General features: G+C 38.6%; 1 protein-coding gene across 1 annotated transcript in view; it reads right to left on the bottom strand.

Moving 5' to 3' along the window:
* LOC110173018 (glypican-6-like) overlaps nucleotides 1-22,730 on the bottom strand; it is a 181,387-nt gene that overhangs the window by 27,550 nt on the left and 131,107 nt on the right. The window contains 2 exon segments of the mRNA XM_020938992.2: nucleotides 2,563-2,706; nucleotides 5,369-5,499. Of these exon segments, the coding sequence (XP_020794651.2) occupies nucleotides 2,563-2,706; nucleotides 5,369-5,499 (275 nt within the window).

Raw genomic sequence — 22,730 nt, 5'->3', positions numbered from 1 at the left:
AATAAATAGGGATAAAACAGAGATAAACTGCACTGCTCTGTTGTGGCTGCAATGCAAAATAAAGCATAAATAAATCAAATAAATGATATACTCAACCATGTTAACAAACAAGTATGAAAGTCCGACCCCATACTGAGGTTCACAAAGTCAAAGTCCCATTCCTATTTTTCCCATAGACCTTTTCCAAATGTTTATGTAGTTATGTTTAGTGCAAAAACACACTTGAAGGCTAAAATCTGGGTCATTTATAAAGTTTCAGAAATATTTTGTAAATAAAATGACATGATATAAGGCAGTCACCACATATCTGAGAAGCCAGCAGCGAGCCAACACATATTTCTCCCGAAAAATCTAGAAAGTTAATTGGAATTTTATTTTTGGACGGGACTGTCGAGCTCCATTAATTGAACACATAATAAACAGTATAATTATGCTAAATGAAATAATGAATGAACTGTGAACATAAATAAATAAAACAAACAAATCTTCTTAAACTGTTCTTGAGAAACACGGTGCTGGTTCTTAAAGAAGATTAGATGTCCAACTTTTATGTCATGTGTTTCGCTCAAACAAAGCTGTGAGCTGTGAAGGAGTGACACATGTGACAGAACCTTTGATTATTTTAGATGTCAAATACGATCAAGTAAAAAAAGTGAAAAGTGAACAGTTATGAAACCTGCGCTCCTTAAACTGACAGCTAGCTTTTCGCCGTCTTTATTTGAAGCTGGTTCTGACAAAATGTTCAGATAAATTATTAAAGGAAACAAGAACCTGAGGATTTTTCCATAAAAGAGTGATTTCTTTTGGTTAGTTCACTTGTTTTTCTCTCTTTACATGTGGCGTTTTGATGTGTCACGCCTAAGAATAGAGACAGCCTTGTTAGACTTAATGCGGCTTGTAAAAAATGACAGGCTGAAGACAAGGCACAATAATAAAAGCTGTCACACAATTTATGTCAACTAATTACTTTGCTTCAATGTTAACTGGATTTAAGAGTACACTCTAATTGCTTTCAAATGAGCTTTGACATTGACTGTGAGACATATTTTATACAAAGTAGAAAAATGTCCCTATTCTTTGCCATAAAACAGTAATTTTCCATTATTATGAATACTTACGTTTAAGGCAACTTAATAAGGCCACAAATCAGTGTACCAATGTTTAATTACTCAAAGAGAACGTGATGACAAAGTTTTACCAGAGAGAACATTTGGATTAAAGGTGCATTATGTAACCTTTCTGAGTTACAGGTCAGATCAGTGGAGGTACAGCCTGTTACCTGACTCAATCCATGTTGTTTCAGTTTTTAAGCAATACAAACACTAATGAAATAAATGCAAGATAGAAAAGTTTAATACCACTACTACGAAATATTCTAGACAAAGCAGAAGAAGCAGAAGAAAGAAGAATACTCTATAAATAATAAAAATTCTCTCTTAAAATGTCTTGTTTTGCATTGAGTTGAAGCAGCCTGTTAGCTATAGTAGTAATGGTAGTAAAACTATAGTATTGAATGTGCAGGGGGAGAAGTTGGAGGCTGCACCGGTGAGTTATGACTTGAATGTGTTGCTATAATTGACCCAGACCAGACCTTCCTCCTACACAACTGCTTTCAAAGACATGGGCCCTGCAATACATCTTTATATAGCATCAATTAGTGTTATTATATGTTATATTTTTTCCACCAGTGCAGAGAGTTTGTAGGACAGAATAGTACTCAATAATACTCAACTCCATAGCTAATAACTGCACACTGAAAAAAAGAGGTTTTGCATTCTTAATTTGATCATCATAAGAAAAAAGCAATGATTTTCTTTTTTTTTTTTGGAGTTGTTTCTCTATCTCCATAGCAAAAGCAAATTGAGTTCTCAACAAGATTGAATTTGCGACTCATTCAAGTAGCTTCTTCAGTTCTGACCAGGTTCTATTAAGTGAGTACCTTCGATTTGTGTCTGAAGAGAGGTATTAACTACACTGGAATTAACTCACACGCTAGTTATTTACAATTTTAAAAAGTATCCTGCCAACTGAACATATTTTTCCACTAATCCAAAGCTTCTTTTATTGAACAGTTTATCATTTACTACCATCTGTATGTCCTCGTCTTTCACACTTTTGCACTATGGCAACAGCTCTCCTCTTTGGTCCAGGCCTGTCCAGACCAAAATTTAGCATTTTGGACATCACTGAACATAAACTGTCCATCAAAATGTAATTGTTTCCATCTTTGACCAGTGCCAGAAAAAAAACAAAAAACAAAAAACAAAAAAAACAAACCTAAAGCAAAACAAAACAAAAACCTCTTCAGCTGTCCTCTTCTGACTATCTAATGGCTCTTACCACTATCTGGTTTTAGCTCTTGTCTAATAATTGGCAAAGTCCCAGTCCCAAGTAGTTATCATTTGGATATATTTATAAATATAAGCTTTGAAGATGAGCCAAAGCTACCTCCACTGTTTCGTATGACTGCTTTCTCACTGTAATCCTTTGCATACTGACTTCCCGTGTTCATATGTGGTTAACAGTGTACAGATCTGTGGTGTCTTGTGTTGGTTCTCATACCAGTCTGTCCAGGCTGGTTCCAGATGTGGTAGTGGGTCTTTCTTCGTGGCTGAAGTGTTTGAATCGTCCACTGAACACGTCTGAGATCCCTCTGGCCGAACGCCCGGCTCCTGAGGGCTTTGGAGGACCACAGCCTTGAAACACCTGAAACACAACAAAGGGAACAATAAGATAATATAAGATCAAGCAACTAAAATGCAATTCATTTAAAGGAGCAATGAAAAAATATTCCAACTATGACCGAACAGATTTTTGTATGGTGGCTTTTTTGTTGAAAAGATGCCACAGCACAGCATCCACTGAAACATTATTATAGAGACTGTTATCAAATAAAACGAGGTCATTTCACATCGCAATGTCTGCTTCTAGGGATTTTGCAGTAGTGGTTGTATTTGTGCTATTTTTCCTCCAGCAAAAGAGAAATTCAATTCTGTCAACTGGACAAAAGTTTTTGATTGAAGATGTTTCACAGCTCATCCAAGCTGCTTCTTCAGTTGTGGTCAGATTGCTGCTGAACACTGCCTGAAGGGAGGAGCTAACTACACTGAAATTACTCTGAAACTAAACACACCTGCTTGTTTACAGTTTGTCTGTTAGCTAAATGTATTGAACTATGTTGTGTGCTGTGCTTGAATCATACGAGCATAATCGTTCAAGCCCCTGATGGATGCTTTCACATCCCTTAGTATTCAGGCTATCACTATTGTTTTCTTTGTTTTGATTTACGTCTGAGGATGGAGTTGTAAATAGGAGAGAGATAATGTCTGAGCTGTCCTATTTACAACTCCATCCTCAGACCTTTATACATAACAATACAACATAATAACAATCAAGGAAACAATCATAGACATTGCTATACTCTGAGCAATTGGCGAGCAGTAGTTTAATACCCGCCTGACCTAGACTTGAGCTGCTACTAAAAAGTACCTGGCCTCCGGAAAAGCAGGGCTAATGCAAACACTCCCTTCGAAGCAGTTTATCAATTCTCAACCCGTAGTGACTGTACCGAGCTGAGGCCAGTCCATTTCTTTGAAGAATACACCTTCATTTTGATCTGAAAGTTTTGCTTTGCCTACACCACTGACATTTTCCCTTCGGAGATCTTTGGCCTGCATGAGCTCACAGCAGCAACGCTTGTGTGCGATAAGAGACAGGCAAATATACAGTCCATCTGGATCACTATCTCCCCTTATGTGTCAGATTAGAGCTAGAGCCAAGCACATAATACTCACAACACCACAGCATACATCTCAGCTACACAATATGTTACGATGTGTGGTTACGGCAATATCATATTTCAATGATTACATTTCAGCATTACCCAATAGCACTGCATTGTCCTAATTTTAAAGGGCCCAAATTACACTATTTTCCTCCTCACAAACATACCTCGTGTTGTGTTTTGTTTCATTAACACAAGTTTAACGCACAAATCCTGCATATTTAGGCTGAGTTCTTCTTTTAAAGACAAAAACACTCTGTTCCACCTTGTGATGTAAAGTGCAATGTAATGTAATGTAAATTTTATGTAATACAGGAACTTAGATTTATTTATTTTTATTATAAGTACAGAAACCAGAAACATTACACAGTGCACCTTTAATATTATATCTGAAAAAGCAGCAAGTAAAAGACAACAAGTCCCATGTTTTTATTCATATCATGCTGTTCTAACATTTATCTCCCTCAGTTTGAATAGCGACTTCATTGTGTAAATAGATTTACATGTAAATGGTTTGGTTGCTTAAGGCTCTGAACGGCGTCCCTGAATGCGGCGTCTCATTATGATTGGTGCTCGGCCCCTGGCTTTGTGTGTGATGGAGGACTCTAATGTGCTCAAGTGCTGTCAGGACAAGCAGCTGCCCGCTCTCTCCCATTTGTCAGTATCTCAACAAGTTTACGCTCACAACAACATCAGGACCGAAACAAACAAAACACGTCCTCAGGCTCTGTGGATGTAGAGGGAGTGCACTATACAACATGCTGACTGTTATGTTATGACGATGCATGCTTTCAGCCCTGAAACTAAAAGCTAGCAATTACTTTTAGTCATATTTAGAGGTGCAATATAAATGCAATAAAGGGGTTTGTCATCATCTTGTCTCTATGGAGATGTTATTACTTTGCCTGCAACAGTTCACAGTATGGCATTAAACTTAATGGTTACACACTTATTCTGTTACTGGTGTTTTTATTGCTAAAAAATGTTGGGAGTTGCCCCACCACAGATCTGCACTTTAACTTGTCTCCATGGAGATTGACATGTTTTCCACACTAAAGATAATTTAAAGGTATAAGTTGAAGGACCCATATTACACCATTTTCTAATCTATGTTACAATGATATTTCTTTATCAAAAACATATCTGGAGTTGTGTTATGTTTTATTCACACATGTTTAACACCCTGCACATTTAGGAATTCTTCACTCAAACAGAAAAAAAAAACAAAAAACAAAAAAAAAACACTCTCTTGCACCTTGTGATGTCATGTGGTAACACAGTATGTGCTACACTGTGTTTTTTAAACTCTATTCATCTTCACTAGAATCATTTGGATAATCTCAGCCCTGGAACTGCCAATCCCATTTTGAGTTTTGGAGATGTAGCCAGACTAATAATAAATTACTCAAACTCAATGTGTGAATGACACAAAACACAACTCCAGGTATGTTTTTGATGAGATAACAAGACAATAACATGGCTAAAAACACACAGGAGTCAATGCTGTATATAACAGGACCTTTAAATCATCATAATAATACCTAATATTATGGCGTATTACAGAGTTGATAAAGTGAAGTTTACCTTTGCAGACACATGCATGCTGTTGTCCTGCATGGTCATGATGGCCTCAGAGATCTTGATGTCAATTGGCTGGACCACTGCCTCAATGTTGAACGGCCCCTGCAGCCTGTTGGCCACCATCAGCATCGCATCTGTCAACACAAATTACACAGTGTCAACCACATTCAATAGACAGGATGCTCTTTCACAAACCATAAACAGGAAGCAGGTGGGCCATGTGAGTAACTTAAAGGTGCACTGTGTACGTTTTCTGGAGGGCAACTTATTTTCTGCAACCTGTTTGTCTCCACTGAGATTTGAATGCTTTGGTTTAAATTGCTCAGCGTGTGGTATTAAACTAATCTGTGTTGCATTTATCCAACTCTCCACAAACTTAACATGTAATTTGGCTTGCAAGTCTCCACGGAGGCTCACAAGTTTATGGCCAAACTGTGAAAAATTCTAGGCACATCTCCATACAGACAAGACAACCACCCCAACCAGACAAGTTACACAGTGCACCTTTATAGAAGACTATACCTTATTAGTGCGCATATAGCTTGGCACAAATGTATGGGTCAAACAGATGAGCCACTAATTTTTCATTGTCTTTAAAACTATATTTAAATAAGTGAAGTTACACAGTGTCAACCGCAACGTCACAGCAGAAACCTGCGAGTCAACACACAGGATGCTCTTTAGCAAGTCATAAACAGGAAGCAGGTATGCCATGATGTGAGTAACAATGAGGAGAAAAGCTGTGATAGCTGCCCATAATCTGAATCCCCAAACAAACAAGGTGCTGTAGAGCTGTGTAAACAAGTGAACAGGGCTCAGACGCCACAGCAGAGAGGGACTGGGAGATGTAATTAAATATCCGTGTGCTCAGAGTACAAACAGCCTATTAATAAGACAACAACTCATCTACATACAGGCATACACAGCCAGTGCAGCCAATTATGCATTTTATGGAACACATCGCGCCATTGAGCAACTGTTGATCACTGATGAATAGAAAATTATGATTTGTTTGACATTATTTTTGATTTAAGCTGTTGTTTTTGATATAAAGAATGCAGTTCACACATCATGTGAGTATAATTTGAGATAAAACTGTCATTATGTCCCAAGTGAGGAACAGACTTAAGGATTTGTTTGTTAATTTTCCATGTTTTGCATAAGATTTGGGTCCACCACAAAATGCATTATTGGAACTTGACAAACTGTAAGACATTAATTACAGTTACTAAATATGAAGGCAAAAATTAAAAACTGAGACTAAATATTTATTGAAAAGTTTAAACACCATCTGCATGTTTTCTCTTCTTTCGAAATATGTGTTAAACCTTTCTTATAAAAAATAAATATTTAATAATAGTTTAGCTTAAACATTGAATCTGGTACAAGCATAATATAAAATAATAACAAAATTAAAATAAATAATGTCTCTATACTCCAACTGTAGCTGGCGAACCAGCTCTAATACATATTTGCTATGATCTTGCGGGCCAAATACAATTATTTCACGGGCCAAATTTGGCTCCCGGGCCTGAATTTGACATGTCTGGTGTAGAATGTTCCACGGTATGTATGTAATTTACATATCCCCAAAAGTATAAAATATGTCACCAGGTTATGTCACAAGTCAGATCTGGGGAGAAGCAAGCCTATCTACAGTCTATAGCTATAACCTGTAACCAGTGAGTGAGTGCAAGATTTGTTTCATGTGATACTGCGCAATTTTCTATTTTCATTTCTGTGGATACAAACGTGTAGCCTAGCGCTCCTCCTCAGAAAAGTTACATAGTGCATCTTTTACATTGTGAAAACCGAGTGCCACTTTTCCATCTGCGTTTGAATCGACTGTGGACGGTGCAGTGTTAATCCTCTCATGACTCATCACTGGGTAATTCATTACAAATGCACAAACTGGTGCTGCTCAGGAATAAAGTTAGCCATTTCTATTCACAATCTGTAACCATGGAGCCTTTCATATGCTGCCAAAAGCAATCTGCTATTTTGGACTTTTGTTATGTTGATATTGATTTTGTGAGAAGTATGCCTCCTCCTAGTGGCTCTAATCTCATCAGAAGTCTTCCCTGTGTTTAATAAAGAGACAACAGTTGCACTTTAAAGAAGACCTTACCTTATTAGTGTACATATCACTTGGCAGGAATCAGTGGCCAAAACATATTAGCCACTTACGCCACAAGCTGTCACTTTTCATTTTCATTAAAACTAGATTTCACTGACTGAAGTGAAGGATGCTTGTGCTTTAAACTGCCATAAAAAAGTTCCTTGAGTAGTATGAGTAGGCAATGTCTTAGTTTCAGTAGTAGTCAATGTTCTGTTTGGATAGAAAGCCTCTTTGCATGTCATCTATATAGTTCAGAACTCAGTGCTACTTCTTGTAGCCTCAACTATTTTTCAAATATTTATTTGCAGCATGTAATATTCCTCCAAACAAAGTAATGACTGTATTAAAAAAAACAAATCTGTCATATGCACTTTAAGTGAGAAACACAGATGAGTGTTTTCGTTGTTAGTGAGTGGGGCCCTTAGGCTGCAGGAGGAAGAATGAAAGTTAGTATCTCTGGTGAATTCTTTACTCCGTTCTTTTCGACTCATTTGGAACTGTCTCCATCAACATGTCATATTTGTGTGTTTCCTCTTTCCCTGCTGAAAACACTCACTCAAAGCACAACCTGACAGTCTCCATTCTCTGACTGACTCCATCATTACAGACGATAATAAGAAATGTGTTGAAGAACTTAAAGAATGAGGACTGGTTCTTCTGATTAGCAGAACACTGTCAGAAAACACTCTGCATTGAAGTGTTGAGTATTTGGGGAAAAGAGCGTGGCAGGTAGACTAACACAGGGATAATGTGCTGTCTCTTAAACATGAGCCTCTCAGTTTAAGTGACGGAAGATCTCCTGGGGCTGGTGCTAAGTGGTGAGGTGAACTAAAATAACATTTGTGGAGATTTGAGCCAATCAGAGCAGTCTATCCTCCAGTCCTCAGAGCACAGTCTGTGATGGTGCAGCAGAAGAAGAGATCGACTTATGAGCAGAAGTCTAAAAGTGGAGCCAGAGACAGAGTTGCACATGACAAAGACCATCAGTGAGACTCTGCTCCCCCTCTGCTCCACACATCAGGTGGTATTATGTTATAGGCCTCCAAATATAAGCTCCCACCAAAATGACGTCTCAGAATTCATCTCAGCAAATTCTATTTCCAGGTATCGCAGGGGTACTATTGGCTTCTGCACTTCTTCGCTTATACATGTACATATATATGGAGTTTAGCTGAAGCTTTTCAGTTCAAAAACCCATTTAAAAACAGAAGTACAAAAGTACAACTTTGAGAGGGTTTACAATTCTCCATTCACCGCAATGAAACGTGCATTCAAATGTTACCATATCAAAAACATACCTGGAATTGTGTTTTGTTTCATTCACACATGTTTATTATTATTAGTCTACATCTCCAAAGTACAAAATGTTCTGTTCCACCATGTGATCTGATGAAGTGGTAGTTTTCAAGGTAACAGCTACCTTTTACCTTTAGTTCAGCAGAGATTGCGAATTCCAGGTTTAAAATCATCCAAATGATTCTAGTGAAGGTGTATGGAGTTTAAAAACATACTGGAGCACTTCCTGTATTACCACATGACATCACAAGGTGGAATAGAGTGTATTCTGTTTGAGAGAAGAAATCAGCCTAAATATTTGTGTGGATCAAACAAAACACAACTCCATGTTTGTGACAAGGAAAATATAACATAGATCAGAAAACAGCATAATATAGGACCTTCAAATTTTATATTAATGTCATTGCTCTTAATGTCTGACATGAAAAATTTAAACTACCCCAGGGTCTACCATAAAAAATGTCATAAGCTGTTAAGTCATCTTTATTAAGTGCAGGGGCGGACTTAGGCACAGGCCGACAGGGCAGCATTTGTCCATGTAAGCTTTCAAACAGCAAATACCAGTTAAAAAAATATTTGAACCATTTTAATACTCAACCCAGCACTGGCTTGCTATTTCTCAAAACCTTTTTAAATGCTCTAGCTTACCAAATACAAGGTTTACATTTACTTTTAGCTTTTCACAGCTTCTGAATGTGATGTTCAAGTGCATACTTTAAAGCATTATTTTACAGAATTAATGAATAGAATAAATGCTTTTAACTTCCACTCTGAAACAGTCTTTTATTCCTTCATCATAAACCATTAGCCTTTCTATAGGGCCCTGGCCACTGACAGCAGCTGAAAGTCTATAACAAAGTTCACTATTTCAAGTGAAGTAACTTTTCAATGAGCACTTGACAACTTTATGAGCCCATTAGACTATTTTGTATTGTGGCGTGTGTGGAAATTGTTCTGTGTGAAAAGCGCCCAGGCCCCAAGGTGACAAATAAGATCATTGGTAATGTCAGGTATAGGTGGTGGAATTACAGTGTCCAGGGCCAGCATTCACTGAGCTGACAGGAGCAGAGCGGAGCAGGGAGCAGGGCCAATCGACAGGTGCAATATCAAAGGCAGCGTTTAACTGGAGGAAGTGATTTAGAGCACAGCACAGAGCTATGGCTGCTTCTGGATTAAACACATCTCCTAAGACTATTCCTCATTAACACAGTCGTGAAGGGTGATGGGACAACGGACGTAAATTTTATAAACAAGGCTTTGTGTTCACATCCTCTTTAAACTAGCATGCATATTTTATCATGCTGTCCACCTCCCTATTACATCATGACATGACATCAGGGTTTAGACTGAGATGGAGAACACACAGAGCTGTATCCAAGGCTTGAACATATATCCCTATGGTTCAGATTAGGCTGTTAGCCCCGCCCACTAGTCCCTAAGGCTGGAGTCTTGTATTTAGTATATAATACTGAATACCTGCATTCAAGGATCATCATTTGAGATCATGCTGGGGGTGTTCTATTGTATAATATTATTTTGTGTACATACAGTTTACCCATTTCTGCATAACAACAAGCCACCGCAGTATGCTATATGGCTGGCATGTGAATTAAACAATGTGGAAAAAAACAAACAAAAACAATAAAACATGAATAAATACCAAATAAAAGCCAAAATGTCTGTATTTTAGAATTATACAGGTACCGGATCTCCTTATGGGTGTTCTCTAGGTCTTGTAGTTGCTTTTTTTTTTTTCTGAAGAGTATTAGCGAGTCTTTGCAACTCCAAGTCTTATTTTCAGTTAGCAACCTCTTGTTTAAGTTGCACATGTTTCTATACTTTAGAATTATACAGGTACTGGCTGTCCTTATGTACAATAAATAAGTCTTGGAATTTTTGTCCTTCTTCTGAAGTGCATTAGTGAACCCCAAGGCCTTTTCTTTGGCCATCTTCTCCTCCTTCTTAAGCCTGCAGTCCAAAACAATGTTTTTTTGGACCTGATCTGCAAGCTGAGCCCTTGTCCGCTCCAACTCTTCACACAGGTCTCTGACCAGAGCGCTGTACTCCAGGGGTGTTAATTCCTGGACCGGACGTCTTTCCTCAGGGTTTGGGGAGTCCTGGATGTTGGGAGACACCAGTTGTGTCTCCGCTGGCTTCTGAACGCCGCCTGTTGGTGTGGGGCAGATCAAAGCCTCCAGGTCGAAGTCCTTGTTGTAGAGGTGGGCGTCATCCTCTAATGTACAGACGTGCCAGGGCTTTGACCTGGTTTAGTCCTGGTTTAGTCCTGCTTTAGTCCTGCTTTAGTCCTGTGACCTGCTGATGTTCAGTGATGTTTAAAGTCACCTCAATTACGCATGCATGAAGTTGGAAATTATGAATCCACTTACAATACAATATTAAAAAATATATTATCAGTTGTTATTGAAACTCATCATTGCCAGGAACACAAAAGATGCCTGTGTGGGGTAGAGAAGGTAGATGGGATTTTGGGGAGCGGGGGCTCAGGTGTCGTTACCTACTCTAAGGGGAGGCTCACATTCATCCAGTTTGAAAACCCCCGTTTTATATATATATATATATATATATAAAAAAAAAAAAAAAATGTGTTTCTCACCTTCCACGGTGGTAGGTCTCTCTCACCCTCATTGAGCTCGGGTCCTCTACCAGAGGCCTGGGAGCTTGAGAGTTCTGCGCAGTATCTTTGCTGTTCCCAGTACTGCACTTTTCTGGACTGAGATGTCCGTTGTTTTTCCCGGTATCTGTTGTAGCCACTCTTCCAGTTTGGGGGTTACAGCCCCGAGTGCTCCGATCACCACAGGCACCACTGATGCCTTTACTTTCCAGGCTCTCTCCAGCTCTTCCTTGAGCCCCTGGTATTTCTCTAGCTTCTCGTGTTCCTTTTTCCTGATATTACCATCGCTTGGTATTGCGATGTCAACCACCACGGCTCTGCTCTGTTTCTTATCCACCACCACTATGTCTGGTTGGTTCGCCATCACCATTCTGTCAGTCTGTATCTGGAAGTCCCACAGGATCTTGGCTCGGTCATTCTCCACAACCTTTGGAGGTGTTTCCCACCTTGATCCTGGGGTTTCCAGCCCGTACTCTGCACAGATGTTTCTGTACACTATGCCCGCCACTTGGTTATGTCGCTCCATGTATGCTTTCCCTGCCAGCATCTTACACCCCGCAGTTATGTGCTGGACTGTCTCAGGAGCCTCTTTGCACAGTCTACACCTATATATATATATATATATATATATATATATATATAAGTTTAGGAGTTACCATGGTGACACACATTAGCAAACACTGTCAAAAAAGTTTTAAGATTGTCTGATTACTCAAGAAAAAACAAAAAAAGGATTTAAACAACTCATTGTCAGGAGGCTGTGATCCATACAAGCTCATTGTCCTGTTTAGGAGTTAAATTTTTCGATAAAAGGTGAGAGTGACTAAATAATGAAGTTTAAATTAAAGTCTAATAAAGCTTTAGACAGAGCAGAGCCTACAGTTAGCATCACACCCCCAGGGAATGTTGATGAAAAGTCTCAACCCCACTCTATTGGAATACAGTTGCTCAAAATGAGTATTCTGAAACATCTTTTTGTATTCCCAGCTCTGCCCATCATAAATGATCTCAGAGTATCTTGTTTGATGATGAAATAGTTGTGCAGTTTGTGTTCGTGATTCTCTTCATCTGTATCTGATTCTGGGCACATATTGAACTGATCAATGAGACTATTTCAATGTTTTGTCATTGTTTTGAAATTCGTGGCTCTACACAAATAATATACAAACATGTGTAGCTATTTCACTGACCAGACCAAATAGACAAACCAGATTCCCTAAAGAGTTGGTTTATAAGAGTAGTCTCTGCTTGTTTTTCATTTGGACCTCACCTCTCTGAGCCTCACTGTTGGATTGACAGTTGACAGACGGGTGAGTGGGTGTGCTGCAGAGAGACATGTGCACACCCACAGCACCCACAGACTGTGGCACCCACGGAGACTGTGGCACCCGCCGGCTCCGGCTTTAGTCTCTGCATGGTGATTTTATATAGAAAAGTAATAAAGGGTCATTAATTGGTCTGAGGGCTGTCATTTAAAAGTTACATGTCAATTTCCTTCAGTTTAACATTGTTTAAGAGTACTGTGTAACTTAAAATTGCACCATGGAACTTTCTTGATGCCTTGAATAATCCACAGTATGATATTAAACAAAACTATTTCCATGGGAACACCACCAGGCCAAGTTATTAGTAAGATCTGTGGAGAGATGAACCCACTCACAGTAAGGCTACGGTTATATGATGACGGTCTGAACAGAAGACGCAAAAGTGGTGTTGTGTCTTCACTTATTATTCCATGTTTAGACGAGTATTTTTGGGAGGAAATCTGCGTGCATACGGTGACTCAAAAGTGTGTGGAATTTGATTGGGTATGTATGCCAGGTGGCTAGGTGGTGACGCTAGGTGGTGACGCTAGGTGGTGACGCTAGGTGGTGACGCTAGGTGGTGACGCTAGGTGGTGACGCTAGGTGGTGACGCTAGGTGGTGACGCTAGGTGGTGACGCTAGGTGGTGACGCTAGGTGGTGACGCTAGGTGGTGACGCTAGGTGGTGACGCTAGGTGGTGATGTAGGTGACGTAAACACGTATGCGACCTGAGCAGATCTGACCAGAGTTTCTGTCTTGGGCAGTGTAGACTAAAATGTTATGGCAGAACGTATTCAACTTTTCCACTCTTGAGGGTGGTTTCAGTTCTTTTTTAAGCCCCAAAAATGCCATCACCGTCTAAAAGGCACTTCCGATAAAATATTTTGCCGGATTTACCCGCTTGTGTTCTTGTGTAAAGAGGCCCTAAGAAAGCATGGTTATAATGGTATTTTAGCGCAATAAAACACCTACAATAATGATAACAAACTGGGGGTGTGAAGCTAAATGAAAGCACTACTCTGTTCGACATTACTGTATTACTCAATGTAGACTTAATCTGAGATTTATTTTAACGCTCTCACCTTTTTGTTGAAAATCAAACACCTAAACAAACTTGCTCGCAATGATCAGAGGCTCCTGAAATGTGCTGTTTAAATGCATTCTGTATTTTTTCCTTGAGTTTGCAAATGATCTTAAAGCTTTTTTTTGTCTTTGTCTGCTAATGTGTGCATTGTGTCACCATGGAAGCTGCTGAAAATTCTGCCAATAGAAATAGATTACAGAACACCCCCAGCGTCCTGTCACTGCAGAGTATCAATAGACAACATTTTACCATATAGTACATATGGGAGGGCACAAATGTCTGCAGCCATTCAGCCAGCAACATCATATTATAGAACATAAACACCACACATGAAATGATCCTCTTCCATATCATCAATGGTGCAGAATAACATGAAAACAGCACACAAACATAATTATTTTTGCATTGCTCTGTATGAAGCCTGAATGATTCCATGTAAATAACCATATGTGGAGATGTACTGGCCTCTTTTCTACCTGTTTGAAGAGCACTAGTGTTTGTTTGTTCACGCAGCACTCTCAGATTGTGTGCAATGCTTGGTTAGATTTCCATCAGGAGAGGGGCAGAGGTCATCGCAGGGGTCAGTCACAGTCCTGTGAAGTCTGCAGCCGCCATGTTTAGAGCACTTCCACTTAAAGCTACGGCCAGACCACAAAAACCTCTCTGCATTCAAGGGCAACGCTGAGAAAAACTGCCAATGCTTCTGCTCCATAAAAGAGCCAAAGATCTGAATGATAGCTGAGTTCTGACAAGGGATTTTTCATATAGACTAATGAATATTTGATGGATTGTGAGTATGAGTCAGCCATACAAGTGGCTAGAGGTAGGATGGGTTATTCTGACATGCTCAGATAACTTCATATGGGAGTACTTTAAAAAACTTGAGATATTGATGAAAGGAATCTACATACTATTGACTCAAGGTTGTTACGTCATCAAAAACAAACCTGGAGTTGTGATTTGTTTCATTCACACATGTTTGGGTAATCCTTTATTATTAGTCTGTCTACATCTCCCAAGCTCATAATGCTCTATTCCACCTTGTGATGTCATGAAGCGGTAGTTTTCAAGTTAACGGCTGCTTTTACCTTTACTTCAGTAGAGATTGGCAATGCCTGGACTGAAACTATCTAAATGATTCTGGGGAAGGTGTATGAAGTTTAAAAACACAGTTGGGCACTTCAGTTTTGTTTCTGATGAGGTAACAACCTCCCATGGCTTTATTTTGTGTAATATTGGACGTTTAATAAGATGAGATATCATGAAATCATCCACATTGGCCAAGTAAATCCTGCCACTTAGTATCATGATTATTCAGCTCTGTTTGTTAGTTATAAACATGTGTGACAGCATGTGTGTTCAGCCAGAGGACGAAGCAGACCAGTGGAGCTTGTTTACTGAGTCTGCATGGGGCACACTTCCTCCTCGGCTGCACCCGGCTCCTGTTCAAATAAGTAAGTTTCCTGTGGCCTGTGGGGGCTGGAGCGCTCCCACCACCACCTGCAGGGGCCCCGGGGGAATAACAGCATTCAGCCTAAGAATGGGACAAATCAATAGGCTCCAGGGGAATAGGAATCCAGGAAAAACCTAACAGGAGGTGCTCTCAGCTCTCAAACACTTTGGAGTTTGGACCTTGACTATTTCCTATTATAATGAATAAAGAGTGAACATGATAACAGAAAAACAGGCTCTTTGGGCCATTGTCTTGCCAAAATAGGATTGTTGTACAGCATTTTGAACAGATTTGGTGGGTTGTAACAGAATACTTTTAACAAAAAATTACATTATACACTTTCTTTTATACATTTGGATAAAAAATTTGAAGAAAGGTCAGTGGTGAGATATAGAAAAACGGTGTCATTTTAGTGTGGGTTCAGAACACCATACAAGTATAACAGTATTAGTACAAGTAATATTATGTAGTAGTAGTAAAAGTAGTGGTCATAGTTGTAGTAGAAATAGTAGTTGTAATAGTAATAATAGAAGTAGATGTAGTAGTAGTAGTATAATTGTAGTAGTAGTAGTAGTAGTAGTATAGTAGCAGTATAGTAGTAGTATAATTGTAGTATAATAGTAGTATATTGTAGTAGTAGTAGTAGCAGTAGTAGCAGTAGTACTAGTAGTAGTAATAGCAGCAGTAGCAGCAGTAGTAGTAGTAGTAGTAGTAGTAGTAGTAGTAGTAGTAGTAGTAGTAGTAGTAGTAGTAGGAGGAGGAGGAGGAGGAGGAGGAGGAGGAGGAGGAGGAGGAAGAGGAGGAGGAGGAGTAGAAATAGGAGTAACAGTAGTAGGAGTAACAGTAGTAACAGAAATGGTAATAGTACACAAAAATATTGTGCCCGGACATGAAGGTCTAGGAAGAATATTCTTTGCTTGTTGCCAGTCTCTTGTCAGGTGTCTTTTAGTTGAGATTCTTTTCTGTGCGTTGAAACACATTCTTTATAGAGCAGCATCGTGCCTGAAATACTCCTGGAGACTGCTCATAGATTTGATGGAGAATTCAATGAGCTCTCAATATGACATCCATTTCTACTGACACCTGTGTTTCTTTCACGAGCAAGAAATTGTGAATACGGTGACACTGGCCCCACTTTTGTGCTCAGAATCCAAGGACTTCCCTTTCTGCAGATATTAACCAAAGATTGAAAGTCTATTTAAAGCAGAGATCGTTTACCTGACAAATCTGCGTCATGGGAAGTTATTAGAAAGGGAAGTCTGTTCCTATTCAGTGACTGTGCAGTACCTATAAGCGGTGTCAAAGAGTCCCATTGAAATGAGATGTTGGTGAGAGGAGTCTTACTGGTTCTGCTTGAGTGTACCAGAGTCAATGGGGCCCTACAGTGTTATGTATTGAATAGAGAAATGGTGCAGTCAGGCGTAGCATTAGGTCAGATACTTACCTAGTGTGACCCAGTCTACAAGTTACCCACAGACACTTCACTTTCACTATAATGGAAACTGGCAGCACTTGTCGTAGACTACAAGACAGAATGGGCTGCTTGTAATATTCGACCTAAAATTAAATAACTGAAAAAATAAAGACAATATAAGGATGACTGAGGCTTTGGAGTAGGTTAATAAACATCCTATAATACTATATTTTCTGATCTGTGTTATAATGTGGTTCCTCATCAAAAACATAGTTGTGCTTGTGTTTTGTTTTGTTTTATTTACACGTTTGACAAGCAAATCCTGCATAATTAGGCTGAGCTCCTCTCTCAAACTGAAAAAAAAACCACTCCACCTTGAGATTCCATGTGTAATACAGAAGTGCTCCACTGTGTTTTTAACCTCCATATACATTAAGTAAAATCATCTGGATAATTTCAGCCCTAGAATATGTAAATTAAAGGTCAAAGGTATGTTAACTTGAAAATTACCAGTACATGACATCACAAGGTGGAACAGAGCATTTCGAGCTTTGAAGATGTAGACAGACTAATAATAAACGGTGACAAGATTCAATTTTGTGTAATATAGGCCCTTTAATGTTGTAACCCTAACTTAAAACCCTAATTCCTTAAATATGTTACTGAGCCTGAATCATTTTTAATAAACTAGTAGTTCATTGTTCATTTATTTTTAGTGTGAAAATATTGCTAATAGGTCTGGTTATCCCAAAAAAGTCATCTGCAATTTAACAAAATTGTGGTAATGTGTAAAATATTTTAAATTTAAAGGTACACAGTGTAACTTTTCTGATGGAAGGTCGTCAGCTCATCTACTGCTGAAATGTCCCATAGTGTGACATTAAACATCTATTGCCAGGTTACAGATCAGATCTGTGGATATGTGACCCTGCTCTCCTAAGAATCCTCTGTAATTAAATAATTACAAGGTATACAAGCTTAATGCAACACTGTGGAACATTTCAGGCAAAGGAACAAGTACCCCATCTGTACAAGCAAGTGACGGACGCTCCCCAGCAAAAAGTTACACAGTGCAAGCTTTAAGAGAAAATATGAGAAACAGATAAACACATTAAATCATGTCCTCTGCAATGAAGACTTATTTGCATGCAAACACACACAGACTGAACAATAGCAGCTGATGACACCCCACCTAAATTACTGCAGACAGCCGATTAGTCCATTCCCACTGGAGGAGTTTCCCGCATGTGAGAAAACTGCTCTCATCACCGCACAACACAGCACCAGTGTACCACAAACCGCCGCAAACTGTCACAAACATACACACACACACACAACACTTTACTGTATGTCCCAAAGCAAAAACACCAGTGGGGCTTTCACAATTACTCAGCGGTGCCATTATATCAGTGTAGGAGACTGCGCAGCCCTCCCCCCTCCTCCTTCTTCTTCTTCTCTCATAGTAAATAGTGTGTCATGGAGGAGTCATTGTCAAAGAGGATGCTGGGGGACATGCACTGTGTTTACATGGCACTCAGTTTGACAGAATGACAAGAAGAAAGAAGGAACTACATTGGCTTTGTTCACTGTGAATATGTGTCACCTAAATACACTGCCTCTGCCACTGCTGATGTGTGGTCCCTGTCTGTGTCTCATATAATATAGTTAGCACAGAGAGATGGCTTCATAAGGCAACACTATGAAAAGGGACTGATACTTAGAGCATAACAAGGGAATTACAATGTTAGGGACTAATACCAGCGTGGACTTACAGGGCAGAGAAATATATATGGATAGGAATGCACTGTAGTACTAAAGTTAAAAGTTAAAACCTGAAGGAAAAACAGTAGCAGGAATTGGCTGACATTATCCAAACGGTAATGTCATCATGTGAAGGTGTATGGAGTTCAAAAACGCAGTGGAGCACTTAATGTATTACCACATGACATCACAAGGTGTAACAAAGAAGAGAAGAACTCAGCCTAAATTTGCATGATTTGTGTGTTAAACGTGTGAAGGAAACAAAACACAATTCTGGGTATGTTTTTGATAAAGAAACAACATTATAATGGAAAATATAGGCCCTTTAAATGTTACTAAGCCAAAAATCATCCTTAATAAGTGTGGAGTGAAGTTATATGGTACAGAAATATCTATGGATAGGAATGTACTGTATTGCTGAAGTTATAGGGAAAATCTGAAAGAAAAAGAGATTTTATGTATTTATTTATTTTTAGTAAAATGATTAGTTTTTGTCTAGATTTGGTCAAATAATATTTTTCATTTTAGTTGATGAAAAGTAAATGCCAAGCTTATTTAGACCAAAATAAAAATATATTTTAATTTTAGCTGTGCTACAAATATGACAAAATAAATATTTAAAAAGCCAACAAAATGAAGAATAATTTGAGAATACAAATGCCCATCCATATTACATAAATGGTCAAATTATGTATCATTATCAGGTGGGGACTTGTAAGTCGTGACTTGGACTCGAGTCAGACTTGAGTCACTATTTTTAAGACTTGAGACTTGACTTGATAAAATGGACTAAGATTTGGGGCTCGACTTGGACTTGAAGGTCAATAACTTGGGACTTGACTTGGTCTTGAAAATATGTTTTTATAAAATACTTTTCTCTTTAGAGTTGATAAATGTGGTGCTTAATTTTACAGGAACACAGTGGAACATGTCCCTTCCACTTCTCTGTTACTTTGGATGTAATTGAAGTACTGTGATATGGTGTCCTCAAATGTACTACAGTAATATACACTACAACACAGTACTATACAGTAACATAAGGACTACAAAAAACATGATCCTTCCATTTCAGTGGAGACTACCTGACAAACTAATTGTTGTTAAGCACTTTTAAATCTGAATTCTTTCTGTTCTGACTGTAATGATTCACACTAAGATCTTGTCAAGACATTTAAAAAGGAAAAATTAACATTTCTACAACTCTTATATAAATACTCATATATGGGCCAGTGACTCAAGACTCGACTTGGACTTGCCGGTATTTGACTTGGAACTTCACTCGGACTTGAGGACAAAGACTTGAGACTTACTTGAGACTTGCAAAACAATGACTTGGTCCCACCTCTGATCATTATTATTCTCAACATTGTAATCAATAATGTTTCTTTTCTAAAATTGGCAGTCCTAACATTTCCAAATCAGTTTCAAATCCCATTATTATTATTATTATTATTATTATTATTATTATTATTATTATTATTATTATGAAATAAATGTAAAGTTTACAGAGATGAGTAACTTTGGCTTTAAACTTCTTGGGGGTTGTGAAGGTTACAGACTAAACCTGGGGCCAGTGAATGATTGACCGGTCTCTTACAAAACTGTGCAAATGAAATGAGCTTAAAATGTTTTCAGAGAGCAAGATCCTGTAGCTCAAGGTTATGAGCGAGTTTTACACATAATTCAATATGGTCAGACAGAGAATGAGATTAGACTTCAAATAGCTCACCTCAGATCACTTGTACAAATTTGTCAGACATCAAAAAGAAGCAGGACATATTCAGTGTACTCAGCTGTTGTCTCCAGCCCAAATATCCACAAGATAAAATTAATAAATGAATAAATTATACTTTTTTGGTTTGAACTGATCTAATGTTCATTGTACAGCTATTGTACAGTGTTATCATTTGCAGGATCATAGATGCTTTTGTTGTTCCAGATAAAGTTATAATTATAATTTAAAATCACATCATTGTAGACTGTTACGATTATGAGACTATGTAATCCTTCATTTGCCCAGGAGTGGATCAATGTAGAGACAGTTTCATTAGTAGTAGTTAGAGAAATTCTTTTTGGTGCTGTGTCTAGGGCACTGCCAGCTCAGTACTTGTCATCTTGGCTTATGTCATCAGTGGTATAATACTCCCTACAAAGGATATAGCCAGACTGGACTGGCCAAGACTATTATAATGTCTGGAGAGTTCAGATCTCCAGGTGCTGGGTACCAACTCTCGGGTTACTACATTTTACTGGTCATCTGGACACTGTTTATGCGATCACAACATTTCGACATCCTTCCAGAAGTTCTTTTCAGTTGATAGAACTGGAAATGTATTCTTTTCTAAGTTACTAAGTCCAGCCACAAAGAGAGGAGTAATAGAGTGAAACTTTCGTGCTTATAGTTTATAGCTAACATCATTATGGGCTGTTATATTCCCATTGTGTGTTGACTGTCTCACCTTCAGCCTTGTTAAGTACCTCCCTTTAGGGCTGGACTTAGTAACTCATAGTGTTTCAAGCCAGTTCCATCAATTGAAAATGACTTCTGGATGGGAGCCGTAATGTTGTGATCGCATAAACAGAGTCCAGATGACAACCACTGAAACTGTCTCTACATTGTTATTATTATGAAACGGAGATGGCGAAGGAGCCAGGAGTTCACTGTATGGGACCAGTTTATCTTATGTTCATTAAAAGTGCGATTTTTCTTTTGCAGTACAATCAAAACTGGTATCAAGTGTCAACTTTGTTCAAAATAGATTTCAAAAATTTTAACTAGTTTGTGAAGTACAATGTATACATGTGTATACATTGTACAGTTGTCCAGGTCATCCAACCCTACTAATGGAGGCAAGATAGTTTTCAATTGACTTTGTAAACTACCTTGAGTGAGAGCATAGGTTTGAGCTCCAATTTGTCACACTGAATTATATTAGTACTTCTTCTGTAGATAGGCTCATATATGTTTTTTTCCAGCACATGGCCTCTTCATGAACAACACGAGAGATCCACTAGCCCATCTCCAAGCTCTAAATCTGGACTGAATCTACAATAAAAAACATTACATTTTGGCAATATGTCTCCCCAAATGAATCCCGAGGTGCATCGACATATTTGACAAACTCACTATGAAATAACTCGCAGATGTTTCCAACTCCTCACCCCTGACCTAGTTCTTACAAAATATGGGAAGTGTCTCTCAGGTCTGATGTGAAGACTTAACCAGGTTGTAGTCGGCACGTTTCCCTTCTCAAGCTGCGCTAGTGCACACACAATAATGTGTCTCTTTTATCATGTGTGAGCCCACAGCCAAAAGCGTTTTATGTCAAAGTGAGTTTCTGATACAGCTCTGTCTGTGCAGCTGTGAGGCTGAAGCTCCTACCAAAGGCTTAAAGCTCGCCAACATTTCAGAGAATCTGTGGGGAGTATCTCTCATGTGATCATACAATGAGCCTCACAATAACACATAGTTCTTTGTCTGTCATTAAGCTTCTAATGAGTTTATGTTTGACTGATTTGGGAGGGTGGAGGCTTTGAGGTCATTGCACATCTTGGTTTACGTTTCACAGCACTTAAGTCACAAAGTGCAGTGAAACGCAAACCAAGAAAAGAAACTGGTAATCAAACAAATGAAGTTATAACAGTATATTCTGGAAGTACCATATAATATGTATTGAGAAAACAACAACAAACACAAAAACATGTTGTCACACAAAACAACAGGTTAAATGGATTACAACAGATATACAATATAGTTCATATGAAGCACTTTGGTCATCTGAAATTGTTTAAACAACTGTATTTTTTACACAGATTTACAGGAATTGATCCTGGCTAGTACTTGAATGGGAGACCGGTGCTACAGACAGGCAGCAGTGGCTCAAGTTCATACTGTTGTTGTGTCCTTGGGGAAGATACTTCATTTCAACACTTGCCTCCAGTGTTGAAGTTCACTGGTATAAGCATGAGAACATATTTACAGCATGTATCTTCTTTCATTATGATGTACTGACCCGAACAAATAAACAAAGAATAATAAAAAAACAACAACAATATGACTTAATCACTTTTAAACTTCAAACTTATCCCTGCAACCAATTTTAATCAAATCAAATCAAAAATGTTGCATAACCACATTTTGCAGTTTTGTTTTTACTTTCCCAAACTGAATACATGGTGCCCTTGTGCCCTTGTGCCCGCGAACTGTTTACTGTTCCCTGTGCATGGTTTAACCTTCACCTTGGCTGTTGTGTTGATTCATGTTTAGAGAAGCCACCAACAACTGTCTCATAATGAAACCAA

This window comes from Boleophthalmus pectinirostris, unplaced genomic scaffold, assembly GCF_026225935.1.
Source record: "Boleophthalmus pectinirostris isolate CB_2022bp ecotype Guang Dong unplaced genomic scaffold, ASM2622593v1 HiC_scaffold_19, whole genome shotgun sequence".
Classification (NCBI taxonomy): Eukaryota; Metazoa; Chordata; class Actinopteri; order Gobiiformes; family Gobiidae; genus Boleophthalmus; species Boleophthalmus pectinirostris.
Note: the sequence above shows the minus strand (reverse complement) of the source record. Positions and strands in the feature narration are given on the sequence as shown.